The 15097-nt window shown below is 33.9% G+C and overlaps 2 protein-coding genes across 3 annotated transcripts; one reads left to right on the top strand and one right to left on the bottom strand.

The window, feature by feature from the left end:
* Positions 1-3471: 3471 nt before the first annotated feature.
* On the top strand, positions 3472-3825 carry LOC115949714. The gene is made up of 2 exons (XM_031067002.1): positions 3472-3522; positions 3602-3825. Exons 1-2 carry the CDS (start codon positions 3472-3474, stop codon positions 3770-3772), a joined length of 222 nt encoding a protein of 73 aa, XP_030922862.1. The 3' UTR covers positions 3773-3825.
* Positions 3826-6659: 2834 nt separating this feature from the next.
* LOC115994840 (DUF21 domain-containing protein At4g14240-like) lies at positions 6660-13427 on the bottom strand. 2 transcript variants are annotated; one of them, XM_031119124.1, is made up of 13 exons: positions 13044-13425; positions 12858-12934; positions 11922-12005; positions 11705-11818; positions 11230-11313; positions 11055-11126; positions 10654-10721; positions 9944-10031; positions 9757-9830; positions 9294-9669; positions 9152-9198; positions 8932-9013; positions 6660-7174 (listed from the first exon to the last, which is right to left on the bottom strand). In XM_031119124.1, exons 1-13 carry the CDS (start codon positions 13285-13287, stop codon positions 7067-7069), a joined length of 1518 nt encoding a protein of 505 aa, XP_030974984.1. In that variant the 5' UTR covers positions 13288-13425; the 3' UTR covers positions 6660-7066. The 2 variants fall into 2 exon arrangements, with proteins under 2 accessions (XP_030974984.1, XP_030974985.1); XM_031119125.1 differs by lacking the exons at positions 6660-7174; positions 8932-9013; positions 9152-9198 and having other exon boundaries at positions 9399-9482; positions 9578-9669; positions 13044-13427.
* Positions 13428-15097: the final 1670 nt, after the last annotated feature.

The raw sequence follows: 15097 nt of genomic DNA, 5'->3' as shown, positions 1-15097 counted from the left end.
TCATATTTAAGGGTTAAAATTTAATTTGTTTAGTTATTGCCTATAAATATATATAGTTAAGCTAACAAAAATATAAATATTTAAATATTTGAGGGGGTTAAATGTTATATATCCTAAAGTAAAAATATTTTTTTGCTAATTATCCTAAAGTAAATATAACTATACTGCAGGGAATAAAATAATATTTAAATGATGGTCCATGGCTCCTATGATATTTATTCACTGCCAATACTGGTAATCTCTCTCTCTCTCTCTCACATCGAACTCTTTCCACGATGTTTCTTAAAGGGAATTTTGATTATGGTGTGTCTCAGTTAGTCACATCTTGAACTACACAGATCAACTACTTCCACTCATTATTGTACTTCCAAATTAAGACCCAACAATACCCAACAAAAGAAATGACCCCCCCCCCACTGCTTGGTTTTTTTTTTATTCAATTTTCTCACATTTCAGCTTGTTAAAGCACAACATTCTAATGGTCCAAGTTGTTTGCACTCTTCTCCAATTACTTTCCATGTTATAGACTCAGACTCAGACTCAGACTCACTAGCTAAGGCCAAAACCCAATCCCTTTCCATCAAGTTTGACACCAATATTAGCTGGATATCAGAACATTAACCCATAGGTCCACATAGATTTATGTGCTATTTAGAGATCTTATCTTCATGCTTTTGCTTTAAGATAAGGTTTGAGAGCCTCTCCTTGCCATTCTTTTACTTGGCAATTAAACATGATACGACACGCAGGAAGGCGACATACACTATCAATCTTCTTGAGATAATTGTCACTTCTATTATAAGCTTTTCTGTAGTCTTTTACAAATTGATATATATGCCTAATGAATTATCATGTCACATTTATAACATCATGATTCCTCATTTCCACTTTATCAATATCATCCACAAAAGTTCCTCAAAAAAAAAAATATCATCCACAAAATTCGTTCATTCAAATATATATATATATATATATATATATATCATCCACAAAATTCCATTTTCTACTAAAAACTTTGTAATAAAATAAGATTACTATATAGTCATGATTTAGTGAAGCAAATTTAGAGCTCATATGATGTTCTTGATAAATTTTGATGGGTTAGTATCTTGGAGAAAGTAAACGTAATTTTTTAAATGAAAGTGTTACTCAAATTCTATCTTCTTTTGAAAGTTTGAGTGTCTCTTCCATTGTGAGTGTGTGTGGAGGGAGTATGATTGTCCATCAAGAGTGACAATTATCAGTGAGATGGTGTCATTTCTTATACTCCCATCATACCAAAGAAAATCTTGATTATTGGAGTATTCGAATGAAAGCATTACTCATATCCCAAAATTAATAGGAGTTGTAGGAGAAATGTTATGTCAAGCCACAAGATTAAGTATATCTAACTTAAAATCAAAACAGAAGTATGTCTTGTAAGAAAAATAGTATGAAGGGAATAAGAAATTGACTCCTAATGTGTTTACTTGAACATGATATTAAAGTGGTGAGAATTTTTGAGTCCCACATAAGAAATGATAGAGAATATGAGTTTATATGCTCATGGGTTAGACATTGGGTTGAGTTTTAGGCATGTGTGGACTAGGTCTTCTTGTCTAAATAATAATAATAATAATATATTTTATTATTTTATTTTTGAGTCAGTAAACCTGTATACAGCAGTTATTTTTGAAACAATGTGTCTATTTAGTAACGTATATATGCATAGTTCCTCATTCATGAAAAACAACTTTTGAGAAACATCCCGGAGAGAATATTTTTGTGCATTCATTTGAGTTAAAGAGAGAGAAAGAGACAGAGTACTTTGCAGAGCACGGATCTTGTGTGTTTCTTCTTTGTGCTGTAGATCATTTTATCTTAGGAGGTAGACGTTTGTGAGTCTCAAAGCACCACAGATTGTGAGTGGTGAAATCTGCTTTAAGAAGATTTTGTCAAACACAAGACTTGATCTGAATCATTCATTCTTCATGCATTTGATCTGTGAGTTTTTAATTATTTGCAGATTTCTTCTTATATATCTAGCATATTTTTATTGTTTTTGCCTATTACATCTATTTGTATTATTGCTTATAATTATATCTATATGTAGTTCCTTTTTGCATAATCACAAAAGCAAATTGTTGAAATATATTCAACATGTCTTACAAAAGTTTTGAAAGAAATTATCTAAGAAATTCTTACATTGATCTATTGTCAAAAAAGAATGGAAATTGCCAAACAAGACCTAACACTAGCTCTTACAAAGACCCTGAATTTTCACGATCGAAGTAATTAAGAACATTGAAATGAAATATAATTATTTTAAAGAAATTTTTTTTTAAAAGAAAGTAAAAGTTGAGTTCGTAAGGTCATATGCTTAGGTTATAGATATACGCAAGTACAACACACCTCAAAAACTATGAGACATGCTTGGAATGACAAATAAATCAAGCTTAAGTGTTTAAGAAATAAACATCTTTTTTTTTTTTTTTAAAATGAAGTTTATTTATAAGATGAGTTAGTACTTAGAATTTGGAATTACATAAAGTAAATAGGAGAAGTTTATAACACTTAATTGATGAGGTTATCTTAGCAAAAAAAAAGTTTATTGATGAGGTTATAGTTGCATCATGCATACATGTAGAGTATATATAAAATATAGGACAAAGTTTAGCTACAAAATTGGTTGTAGCCTTAGGCTACAAACTTACTTAATATCTTTTTATTAGATGTGAATTTTGACAAATCCACCATTGGATTACATCTTCTTCTTATATTCTCCATACTTGCAAAATTTCAAGAAAATTAAAGATTAATAGCTATGTCATCAATACATTTTTTAAATTGCAAGTTTTTGTAATTTAAAATTATGCACAAAATATAAGCTTATAGATCATATAGTAAATGATATCCGATTGACACAATATTTAACATGTATATTAAGGGCGTAAAGAACATGCAATTCAACGGTTAGATTTTCAAAATATGTTGTATTATTTATTTTATTGAGTAAGTTTGTAGCCTTAAGCTACAACCAATTTTGTAGCTAAACTTTGTCCTAAAATATATATATAACTCATGCATGCAATCATCCCATTAATGTACAAAATAATTCCCTTCTTCTTCTTATTCTACTTTTATCTCCTTTTGAAAATGAATTCAAAGCGTCTCTTTCATTGTAAATGTGTGTGTGAGACTTGACGCTGGGGGGGGGGTGGGTGTTTGTGAGGCACGCAAGCTAGCTTTCAACACAGTACTCCTAATAAGTCTCAGAAAGGCACCTTTTAATTTCTGTCATTGCTTTAAGGAAAAAGACAATGCTATCCAGAAAAGGATAATGAATTGTGGGGCATGTCACCCTTGAAGATAAGATTCAGGTGATGTACTTTGAAACTGCCTTAACGTTTAACAAAGGTCGACAATTGTCAATGGCCGGCATGATTTAAGTTTGAGTTCAGATAGGGAAAGATCACGTGGCATGCATGCAATATGAAGGCACAAGGGGACCCTAACTATGACGTGTTCTTGAAGTGTGTACTTGTATGTCCAATCTCATGACTTGTAGAATCCTATGCCACATCGGATTTTTTTATCTCAATAAATTCAGACCTTGTCTTAGAAAGGCTTAGTGCGATATCAGAGACTAATGGAAAACATGGGCAAGAGATTTGCCAAGTGGAAGAGAATGGTGAGACAGCAAAAGGGGAAGCTCTATATTATGAGGGTTTGCATCTCTATGCTTCTTGGTTGGCACAAATACTCCAAGGCAACGTACATGGGTTCTAATTAAGGAGCATTTAGCTTTGGTTTAGTTTAGTTTAGTTTTTCTAGTATGTGATTGAGTTTAGTTTGCTGTATTTTTGTTACTAAGATATGTACATTCTCTCTATAATACAAATGAAATGTTCACCATAATTATTACATGAATGAATACAATCCATTCCTTGCATTTAGATTTTAGTGTGTTGTTTAGTGCATGCATGTCCAGATGTATTGGGTTTCTACTTCCTTCTAGAACTAGGAGTGTTTTTTTTTTTTTTTTTTTGGGTGGATATCTTCCTTCTAGAAGTCATTATTATTATATACCCTTTGTTTTCATTCTAATAATATTGCTTAATTTATCCAAGAAAAAATATATTTATCATCCATCCGTGTTTCCCTGCCTATCCACGCTCAAGTTTGCTATTAAGCTGCTTTCTTTATTTTTACACTACTAATTGGCCTACAGATGAATACAATATTAAATTTTCATCATATAAACTTGGATGTTTCTGGCCAAAAAAAAAACCTTGGATGTTTGGTGAAATTCTGATTAATTGCAAGTTTCAAATCTAAACTAATTGGTATAGATGTTTGGTGAAATTCTGATTAATTACAAGTTTCAAACCTTAGATTTTCCTGACATAATTTTTGTCTTTTTTTGTAATTCATGTCATTTTTTCATTTTTGTAGGTACTATTCAAAATTTTTTTGACTTTTCCTAACAATTTTTTTTTTTTTTTTGTCTTTTCTGCACTTAACTAGCACCAGGCGTTGTTGGTTAACATTATTTTTTTTATTTTTTATTTTTTAATGACAGAAAGGGAAAAAGAGGTTTTAATTTGGAGGGGGATGGTTTTATTTAAGCCTTTAGAGAACGATTAATTGACTTGATTAGAATTCAAATATATGAGTCTCCTTGGCTTTATCAATCGAGTGAGAGAAAAACTGAACAAGTATAGTGTTATCCATGTTCACAGGACATAACCATAGCCATCAATCTCCAATAATATCTCCTTTGTGTGGGTTTTAGTTTACTTCATAAAGTGAAGACCCACCCCTCACATGAAACTAGGTTTACTGTGATTGATGGTAAGGCTTTTGTTTTTCTTTCCAAAGAGCTCATGATGATTCACCACCTCACTTATTGAAGATGACTCAAAATGAGTGTACGCACAAAAAATATGTACATGTGCAGTTCAATTTTCGTCCCAAAAAAAGATATAAAACTCTATATATACATGTGCAATGCAACAAAGATATTCTATGGAGTTCTAAAGACTTAGAGAGTTGTATCAGCAAATGAGAAACCTCGCACATTAATTATGTTACCCTTTTGTTTTTGTTATCTAGCTCTTGATGTAACACATTCATAACACCCCACTTAGCACGCATCCAAACACATCCGGGAATTCGGGCGGCACTGGTTTATTTTGCTGTACATCTGAACACATCTGAACACATTTGGACAAATAAAGCCTTAGAGAGACAGTGTCAGAGATGGAAACTTCAGATTAAACTAGGATAACTTATTACAAGTCCTTTTCCAGTTGAATTGGCAGAAGACAAGCTAATGGGCCTACCTTGTTATCTTTGTTTAAATGGGACCCTGATATGTTTACCCAATTAGGGGCCAACACTTGTTACCATCTCTGACCTTTCTTCTTAGCCCCCTTTCTTTATAAGCCTATGCTTTCATAGGCTTTTTAGATCAACAAAAATTTCAGCACCACCACCATATACCATTACAGTCTTGTACATGATCATGGCTAGTCATTGGAATTCAGTGCGACTCCCAAAGCTCAGGTCTTGGCAAAGGTGTTCAAGGCACATCCGAGAGCAGAGAACAAGGCTTTATATCATATGGAAGTGCACTGTGATTCTTCTAAGTTGGGATGAGCAACGTTGATGAATGTTGTAACTTGGTAATGATTTTTCCCAAGTCCAGTGAGGTTAGTTTTGTGCAACACCTTTTTTGTATGAGCAAATCAGTAAACCATGTACATTCGAGTCCTGTGGTGTGTCGATGAAGATGAACTCCTCGTTTCAGAGAGTACGGATGACCACACATTGTGTACAAGCTAAGGTCACTTATATGGCTGAAATTATGACAGGATCTTTACTGTTGATTAACATATGCAGAATAGTCTATTTTGATATTTTTTTTTTTTTTTTTTTTTTTTGCTTATTTTTTGACCTTCGATCAAACTGAGGACATTGTCACTATCCCAATCTCAATCTATCATCAACTGAGGCCTAGGAACATGTATCCTAGACCATGAATACTCACTCAACCAACCAGCTCGGAAGTTCTTGATGAAGTTATGAAGAGAAAAAAGATGTCCCTTCCCACCCTTCTTTCTTTCTGGGGCTTTTGCGAAAATAATATTCTGATTAATTTTTGTTCAGGCAAAGATTATAATTATTTTATAATTTACAAGCTCAATCATTGGTTTTCCAACTCAACCTTTTTGCCTGCCCATTCCAATAGGAGGAGAAAGTGCACTTTAGCCTAAACTTGTTGAAAAAATAAAAAGCTATTGTATGTTCATTATCCACTTACTGCGGAAAATATTTTATCTGGTTGCCTTCTCCTGATGTTTCCCCGAGTTCAAATGCCCCTTCCTATTGTAACTATCAAATAATAATAATGATAATAAAAAAAGAAGACAATAAAGGAGTGTTTGGTACACCATTTTTAATAATAATTTTCAATTTTTAAATAACATTACACGTATTTTCACATATTTTTTAATCAATACATATTTTCACACATGTTTTCGAATAACAAAATACGCGTTTTTAAGTGCATGTACCAGGTTTCCTTCTTCCCAACCTGCCTAGGTTTCTTGTTTCCTTCTTCCTCAACATGTCTGCTCTACCCTCTTTGCTTCCCTATATTCAGAATTTTTAGTAGATTGAGAGAGCAAGTAATTTATTTTATTTATTCACATAATTCAAAACAGCAGATTGAAGGTAAAACTCAATAATACAACCTCTTCAAACATTACGAGGGTTTTATTACCCTCTTAGTTTAAGAACCCTTTTCCCATACCGTTCTTCCCAAAATTAAGTTGAGCCTAAGCTCAAGAGGTTCAAAATCCTGATATCTCGTACATTCTGCGTGGAGTACAGATTTACATTCCCAATGTAGCGATAGTTTAGCAGAGAACCATGCGGCATCTTCTAAATAAAATTTCACATCTACAAAATATCGGTTGAGTTTATTGTTCTCCCTTCCTCTCCTCAACCAGCACCACCACCAACTGTTAGTTCTCTGTATGAAAATAAACACCCTTACTAACGATGACAGGGATCAATACACTCATTTCTTATTCCCAAAAGGTTCGCCAGAAGCTCCATGTGACTTTGTGGAATTTAAATCATCCTCGGCAGATTTCTTTGGGGTTTGCCCTTGCTTGATTTGGCCTCCCTGGGGTTATTACAGCAACAAGGAAAAAAACAAACAAACAAACAATAAGATTTAACTTCAAAGGGTATGCGGAAAAATAAGTTTTGCAAGCATAAAGTTGCAGGAAAAAAAAAAATTACTCCCGTAAAATTATATTTCTATTTTTTTTATACAAATATTTGAGAATGAAGTTAATGTACTTTTTGCACCAAGTGCACTGTTTGTTTCACCATTTGATGAATGTAAAGAGAATAAGTCTACTTAATCTAAGTTTCCGTTTAATTAGCCATTAACATCTTTTGTGACAGGTACATCACAAATTAATGCCCTTCAATGGGTGTCAAACGGGTGGGTTTGAGGTGGGCATAATTGGGTTGGGTACATAAAACCCATTTACCCATTTAACTAATTGCTTCTAACCCAAACTCAACCCAACCCAATTATTATGGGTAAACCCCAACCCACCCAATTATCAAAATTACCAAAATGCCCCTAAAGTGAAAATGACCAAAGTACACAAACACACTGTTTTCTGTTTGGCTGATGAGAAAATGTAAGAACACAAAGGAAACGAAAAATTCGACCTAAATTTCCATTAGTCAGGCCTAAGAATCATACTGCAACTGCATCTATTTTAATTTTATGAATGCCCAACTCCAAGGCTGTGACCTGGAGCGTTGAGTCTAACAGCCCTAGTTTTCAATGGAATGCCCAGCACCGCCAGCGCTCTGACCAGTTGTAGTGGGATGTCTGAAGTCATCAAAGCCACGATTTGGAGGAGGAGGCGGCTGAGATACACTCACAGTTGGTGGTGTAGGAGGAGACACGCTAGTAATCTCTTTGTTTGATTTGTAATCTCCATGAAACACACTGTCATGTATGATAGTTTCTGTTTCATAGATTTTAGTTTGAGTTTGGAGGGTTTTGGATTCATAACTCTTCTTCCCTTCAGGCTATACCTTCCCTCGATGGACTGAATTTGTTGGGAGAGAATGAAAAGATCGGATCTATGAGGTTGAGAAGAGCTTACGGAGAAAAGTCGGATCGAGAATGTGAGAACGCCGATCAGAGGAGGATGAAAAAGGCGAGAACATTTCCTTTCTTAAGGCGGTTCCGTTTGAGGTCTCTGAGGCCACCATTGACAGCCAAATCGAGCTCTGAGTTAAGTGCGAGAGAAAGAGAGGGGCTGGTTTTTTTATTTTTTTATTTTTTTATTTATTTATTTTTATGTTAAGGGCTAGGTTGAGTTTGAGTTTATTGTTTTTGGGTTAAATGGGGCTCAATGAGTTTTTAGTTAAAACCCAATAATTATTGGGTCTAATTGGGTTGATGCCCATTTAATCCAAATAATAATTGGGTGGGTTTGATTTTAATTAAAGTGGGTGGGTTTGGGCTTATTTTGTCACCCCTACTAAAAATCCAGGGCCCTCTGTCCTAAAACCATTATGGACAAAGATCAGAGACCCAGATAATTAGTTCTCTCCCTAGCCAACAGTCTACAAAAATACACTGAAGCTGGACGCATAAAATCGTAAAAAAAATTGTTTTTCAATTGCTTGTGCTCAAAACATGTGTTGTTGGAGGTTTTTATTATCCTTATTATATTCAATTATTCTCATAGAAACCTGAGTCTCAAGACTCTCGGCACTTAAATGTTGCTTAATTTATGTCTTCTTCTTCACATTGGGCAAAGCTTAAATATATTTTACTAAGCTAATAGATATGAAAGAAAATAATGGAAAATATATCAAAATTGATAATGAAAAAGGTTCTCTTACTGCTCCCTTATGGCCTGTTATCCTCCGAACTGATGGAGCTCGTGCCATTGATGAAGCAGCTGCAGCTGCAGCCACACGGATTCTGCAAAAAAGAATTCATAACAAGATCCATTGTCATTTTATTTTTCATTTTTGCAATACCGTACATTACTGCTTTTTTTTTTTTTTTTGGGCTTCAAACCGTACATTACTGCTATTGAATCTTTATCATTAATCCTACCTTTTATGCACATCAACATATTCGTCTGTCTCATCCACAATTTCCTCCTGCATAAATTGACGAAATCGTCATCATTAATCTACTGGCAACTGGAAAGACATGCAAACTAAAAGGAATATATAAATAAGGGGTTGCACTTTACCTGCAGAAGTTCTTCAAACACATCTTCCAGAGTGATGATACCAATAACTTCACCATCTTCAATATCCTCTGACAAATGAGGTATGCCATTAGCTGCAGTGTCATTACGCCTAAAAGATGGTGGCCTCCTCACATTGGTAGGCATTGAAGCCCTGTCAATCTCAACAGCAACACTGTCCGACTTTTCATCCTGCTTTAACAAAGGAGTAGTCAGTTGAGAGTCCTCGCCAGAAACTTTGTTCTCTTCAGATTTTTCTCCATCAATTGTTGGAGGAAGAGTCTTGCCTTTTCCCTTAGACTTCACCACAGCTGCCATATGACTGCTTCCCTTTTGGAATTCATTTAATATATCATACAGAGGCATATCTGCTGGAACCCTAAGGACGCATCCCACACATCAACAATTCATATCCACACTTCCGAAAAAAGAGAGAATAAGCACATCTTTAAGTGTATAAACATACCGTGGAATTCTGCGGATTGATACAGCACTGACAGGGGTCTCTGTTTCAGGTCGTACGGTGAGTAAACTCTTCACCTAATCCCAAAGGGAAAAGATAAAAGTGAGAGAAATAACCAGTAATAAATTAGCAAACATCTAAACCAGTACTATAATTCAAAAGTTTGTCAAAAGCTTAAAGTCCAACCCACCAGAAGAAGTCCAATTACATTCTTTGGATTCCCAGAATAGACAGGAACTCGACTATGACCCCGAGCAAGAATTTTCCCCATTGCTTCCCTGGGTTATTAAAATTATGAAAAGAAAAAACAAATATAAACAAAGGATAGATTGAATACTAGTATTCTAGAACTTCTACTAAGAATAGAGAAACTCATGTAATGGTGATGACCATGCAAAGCTTTATCACAAGATAAATGGAAAGTTTAACAAAAATAACAGAAACAAATTGTAGCCAATATTCTTGTGCTATGAAAAGAAACTTGCAATCTATTGCAAATGCACTCACGTATGTTAAGACCATAACAGATTGATTGGAATGACATAGAAGCATATACGAATACAAAAACTTAGTTAAGATATGCTTTGCATAACTAAAGTTTTAGATAACAACATAAAATAATTTGAGTTTGAATCATACTCATTTATCACAATTTTTTTTTTTTTTTTTAAATTCTTAATCAGATAGCAAAACAAGATCCCCATAAAAATAAATGTTGAATTGCACATATTTTTTGAAGCAGGAAATTGATTATAAAATAATGGATTTAATTCTTGGAAGAATGTGAAAACAGAAATTTTAAAGTATAACTCTTGGTATCTTGATGAGGAAGTTGGATCAGGAAGAAGAAAAAAATGATAATAATAATGGCATCAAAACTTAGTCAGGTGTAGAACTTACCAGTCCAACTTCGAATTGACATCCAAGGAAAAGGTTGACTCAATAGGTGTCATAGCCTCCTCAGCAGTCTGATTGAAAATAAAAATGACAACATGAAGAGTGACTTTGAGATACAAACTCCAGCTAATATCAAGGATCTAAATTTAGATAAGGCATTATATAGAAACATCAAACTATAGTGACCACTTTCAGAAACTCAAAATTTTAGCTTTTCCACCAAGTCACAAACTCAAAGGTAGTTGGTCAGTTTGAATCAAGAGAAGGGAATTTACAGGTGCAAATTTAAAAACAAATCAACATAAGAAGCAAGGTACTCTTAACCATCAGGAAGTTCTGCAAATGCACAATGACAAGAAAAACAATAAATAAACTAGCACACCAGTTTAAGTAACAATGTTTACCTTTTCAGTTAAATCTAGGGCTCCGCTAATAATTGTTGTCTCATCATGTGTAAGCTCCCCTCCCTTGCCAGCCTAAGCATAACAAGAATAACAAGCTATTACTCCTTGAAACATTTGGATAGTTTTAACAAGTGATAATTGCAATAGTTTATGCATATAACTCCAACAGCTTTACCTCTTGGCCGTGGATGGAGACAAGGGCTTTAAGCTGCGCCCGCCTAAATAATGCTTCATTATGTCCCAGAACCCAGTCCAGAATCTGGAACACATATATTTCTAGTGTTAAGGGCTAAATATATATCAACAGGACCAGAAATACAAAAAGGAGAAGATGAGTTTAGCCATAATATCAGTAAAGCAGTGCTTTGATATTGTATGGAATCTTATATATATTCTCCACTAATACTCTATTTTAGGATGTATATACACATGAAGCTAAAAAAACAATACTAAAGCTTCATTCCGCAACTCAATTTTACATATAAGAAAGATACAGAGGAAATAAGAAGACACTGCCTACAAGAGAGGTTTCTGAGAAGAATAATAAAAATAAGGAATGGAAACCTTCTTGGGAACCACCTCAAGGGTGCAACAAGAACTATGTGAATCTCTTATTCACAAAACATTCAAAATTTTGTCTTAGATTTTACCTTTCCAATGGGATAAGCTATTGGATAGCAAATTATCATTAAAACTCTCACAAGCCATACGAAATTGGCCCCTACAGCAAGCCCGTATCTTGTGCATATTGCTTGTGGAATGACCTGACAAATGAAATGATAACAGGATAATCATCAATCAAATGTAGTAGCTTCAAAAATATAAGCTAAACCAACAAAATCATGAAAGCGCGTAAAAGCAACATACCTCCCCGAAAGCAAGAACGAAAGTTACAGAGAGAAGAATTGCGACATACTGATTGAAAAGTTTATCCAGGTATATAGGAAGGGCCTGCAGATTGCAAATACCAAACCCAATAATAACTGTTAATTAAAACTAAGCATACTCTAACAAGGACTACAAACTCAATATAACAAAAATTTAAGGATAACAACACTAAGTGTGAGTTTGGATTAGCATTTTTTTTTTGGAAAAGTTGTTCTAAATATAACCATACTTTTGCAAACTTTTAGCCAATAAGCAAATAAACTTTCTGAAAAAGAACTAATCAAAATGCATGCTAAAGGGATATTCTACTATTCTCTGCACAACTTTTCCGAATTCACAAAGGGCTCAGGTTTCAAATCATCCACCAAACTCCAAAGCCACTTTAAAGAACACAAGCATTTGTTTTTTTAACCCAATTACTTCAATAGGCACAAGTACACAACACCACCAAAGCCTTTTACTTCTCACTTTAAAAATCTTTTACCTTTTTCTAATGTAGTTTTCTAAATAGGCACAACACCCTTAATTCAATAGTTACAACGGGAGAATTTGAACCCTAGACATTTCTATTGGAAACACAAGCCAATTGAGAGCAACAAACATAGGAAGCACGGACAATTCATTTAGGGGGCCGTACCCGTTTCATGTTCTAATTTTTTACAAATTGCTCGTGTCATACCCAGGCCGTGCTTTCTAGCTACAAACTCTTAGCTTATATAAAATTCTAAATTTCCTCATTAGAATCAAATACCCATTAATTTTCACAAATGTGCACAAATATATCACTACATAGCTATCACATTTAACACTTGAGAATCAAATTAACGAATTGAAAGAGACAGTTCAAATTCAAACAAAATTGATCAAGAAATAATATCAGAAAATATTGATTCCACTAAATAAAGAAAAACAAACCTCCATGGAAACCGCATTACACAAAAGCAAAGTGACAAGCAGCTGGTGTTGCTTTTGAACTACTGGAAGTATAGCAGCTACAACAACAACAACAACAAATCACACAAATTCAAAATTCAAATAACAATGAAAAACCGAACCGAAACGAAACGAAATGAAATTGGTAAATATCGGAATGAATCGGACCTGCTTGTTTCTTTTCGCTAATGGTGCCGCTACGCTGGAGGATCTCCAAATCGACGAGGCCGAGGGACATGAGGCCGAGAGTGAGCCCGGACATGATTCCGGCGAAGAGAACGAGGAAGCAAGAGATTCCGGCGTAGATGAACCACCACGCCGTTCCGAACGGTATGCCGCCAAGCCCCGCCGAGTCCGACTCCAGGTTCCGAGCCAGCATCCGAGTCGCAATCACGGCATTGATCGGGTGCATCGCGGCTCTCTGTCTGTCTGTCTGTCTGAAGTACAAGAAGTAGTGGTTGTTGTGTTTGATTTGTTGGACAAGAAGATGGACTTTGGAAATGAATGAAGTCTTATCGTTGGGTGGATAAGTCTAGGACCACGGAACAGAAATTTAATGGGTAAGTTGTGAAATAATTTATAATTTTAGAACTGTTATTTATTGAAAGAAATTATAAGATTTATATTATGCACAAGTGACATGGTCTACCATTCTACTAAAAAATTCATACTTGTTTAGAATTATTGAGTCAATAACTAATTTCTACTAGAGAACTGTATAATTTCTCCCTTATTATGGTGGAAATTTCTAGTATTATTATTTAAAATGATGTGAAAATTGTGATTTAAAAAGTGTCGTGAAAATACGTGTTAATAATATTCATAAAGCAAAAAATGTGTTTGGTACTATGTTTCAAATAACATATTTTGTGAAAAAACATAATTATGTGTTTGGCATGGGTGTGTGTTTTTTTTTAAGCTAACAAGTACAGTAAAAATATTATTATTTTATTTGAAGAGAGAGAAAGTTCCCATGTGTGGGCTAATCAAGTGGGACCAACAATTTTTAACATATTTACAAAAGTATCCGGTAGGAATAGTTTTCTAAATTCAATGTTTAAACACCTTAAAATGAGAAACGTAATTCAAATACTTCTAAAAAAAATCCCCTACCAAAAGTGTTTTTTTTTTTTTTGCCAAAGTTTTCAACATTTAAATATTGAAAACTATTGTTTGAATTCCCTTATCAAATAGCCCTAATGATACCATGTTTCAAATAACATGTTTCAATGTGTGAAAAAATATAATTAGCTTTTTTTTAAAAGCTAATCAAGTGGGCCCCATGATTTTCAACATATTTACAAAAGTGCCATTGAGCAACGTTGTTTGAAAATTGAAAACTGAATACTAGTAAGAGGAGTTTTCTAAATTCAGTGTTTAGGGCCTGTTTGGTATGTGATTCCAAACAACAGTTTTCAGTGTTTAAACACTAAAAACTGTGGTTCTAAAAAAAAAAAAAAAAAAAACAACCAATTTAGTAATGGTGTTTTTTAGGAGTATTTGAATTATGTTGCTTATTTTTTGATGTTCAATCAAGAGACTTGTATTTGTACCTATTCTCTCTAGTCTCCATGGTCAATCAAATGTACGGTCTAAATTAACCACTACCTTAAACTCTAGTTTAGTTTTACTTTAGTTAATTCTTGTAGTTTATTTATTCGCAATTAAATGAGTTGGCATAATCTAGATGATGTATACTCTCCACTTCACCTTGAAATTGAGAGAATCATTGTCCGAAGAGCAGGCGGTTGTTGTTTTGCCAAGAATCAACATTTACCGTGGATTGTATGTTTATATTGAACGCATATGCATCCATAATTATTTTTTGGTTAATCTACAAATTCACAAATTTTTTTTTTTTTTGAGAGACACAATTATTTTTTGGTTAATCTACAAATTCACTTTGTAGGCGTGTGTATGTAAGGAGGGTATTTTCGTAACAAAGGATATATAAGATAATCATCAGCTCCACCGGCATTAGAGAGGGGCAACCGCCCTCAATATGCCACAACCATTCTGAGAGCAAAACCTCATTCTTAAACTAATGAGAGTACAAATTCACATTAAATTATGGCTACTTTATATATATATATATATATATATATATAAAAGTTGTGGGGTACGTATTCCCAATTTTGAAAATTTACAATCATTTAAATTGCACCAATATTTGGAATTAAAGTATACTTTTGGCTATTTAAGTATGGAGCCATTTTTATTTG

Source organism: Quercus lobata, chromosome 6, assembly GCF_001633185.2.
Source record: "Quercus lobata isolate SW786 chromosome 6, ValleyOak3.0 Primary Assembly, whole genome shotgun sequence".
Classification (NCBI taxonomy): domain Eukaryota; kingdom Viridiplantae; phylum Streptophyta; class Magnoliopsida; order Fagales; family Fagaceae; genus Quercus; species Quercus lobata.
Note: the sequence above shows the minus strand (reverse complement) of the source record. Positions and strands in the feature narration are given on the sequence as shown.

Coding starts and splice junctions, on each gene's coding strand:
- LOC115949714 (XM_031067002.1), top strand. CDS start 3,472: ATGAAGGCACAAGGGGACCCTAACTATGACGTGTTCTTGAAGTGTGTA. Junction 3,523..3,601: donor TGTTCTTGAAGTGTGTACTT/GTATGTCCAATC, acceptor ACCTTGTCTTAG/AAAGGCTTAGTGCGATATCA.
- LOC115994840 (XM_031119124.1), bottom strand. CDS start 13,287: ATGCACCCGATCAATGCCGTGATTGCGACTCGGATGCTGGCTCGGAAC. Junction 10,032..10,653: donor GTCAATTCGAAGTTGGACTG/GTAAGTTCTACA, acceptor TTAATAACCCAG/GGAAGCAATGGGGAAAATTC. Junction 9,199..9,293: donor TGTTTGAAGAACTTCTGCAG/GTAAAGTGCAAC, acceptor CAATTTATGCAG/GAGGAAATTGTGGATGAGAC.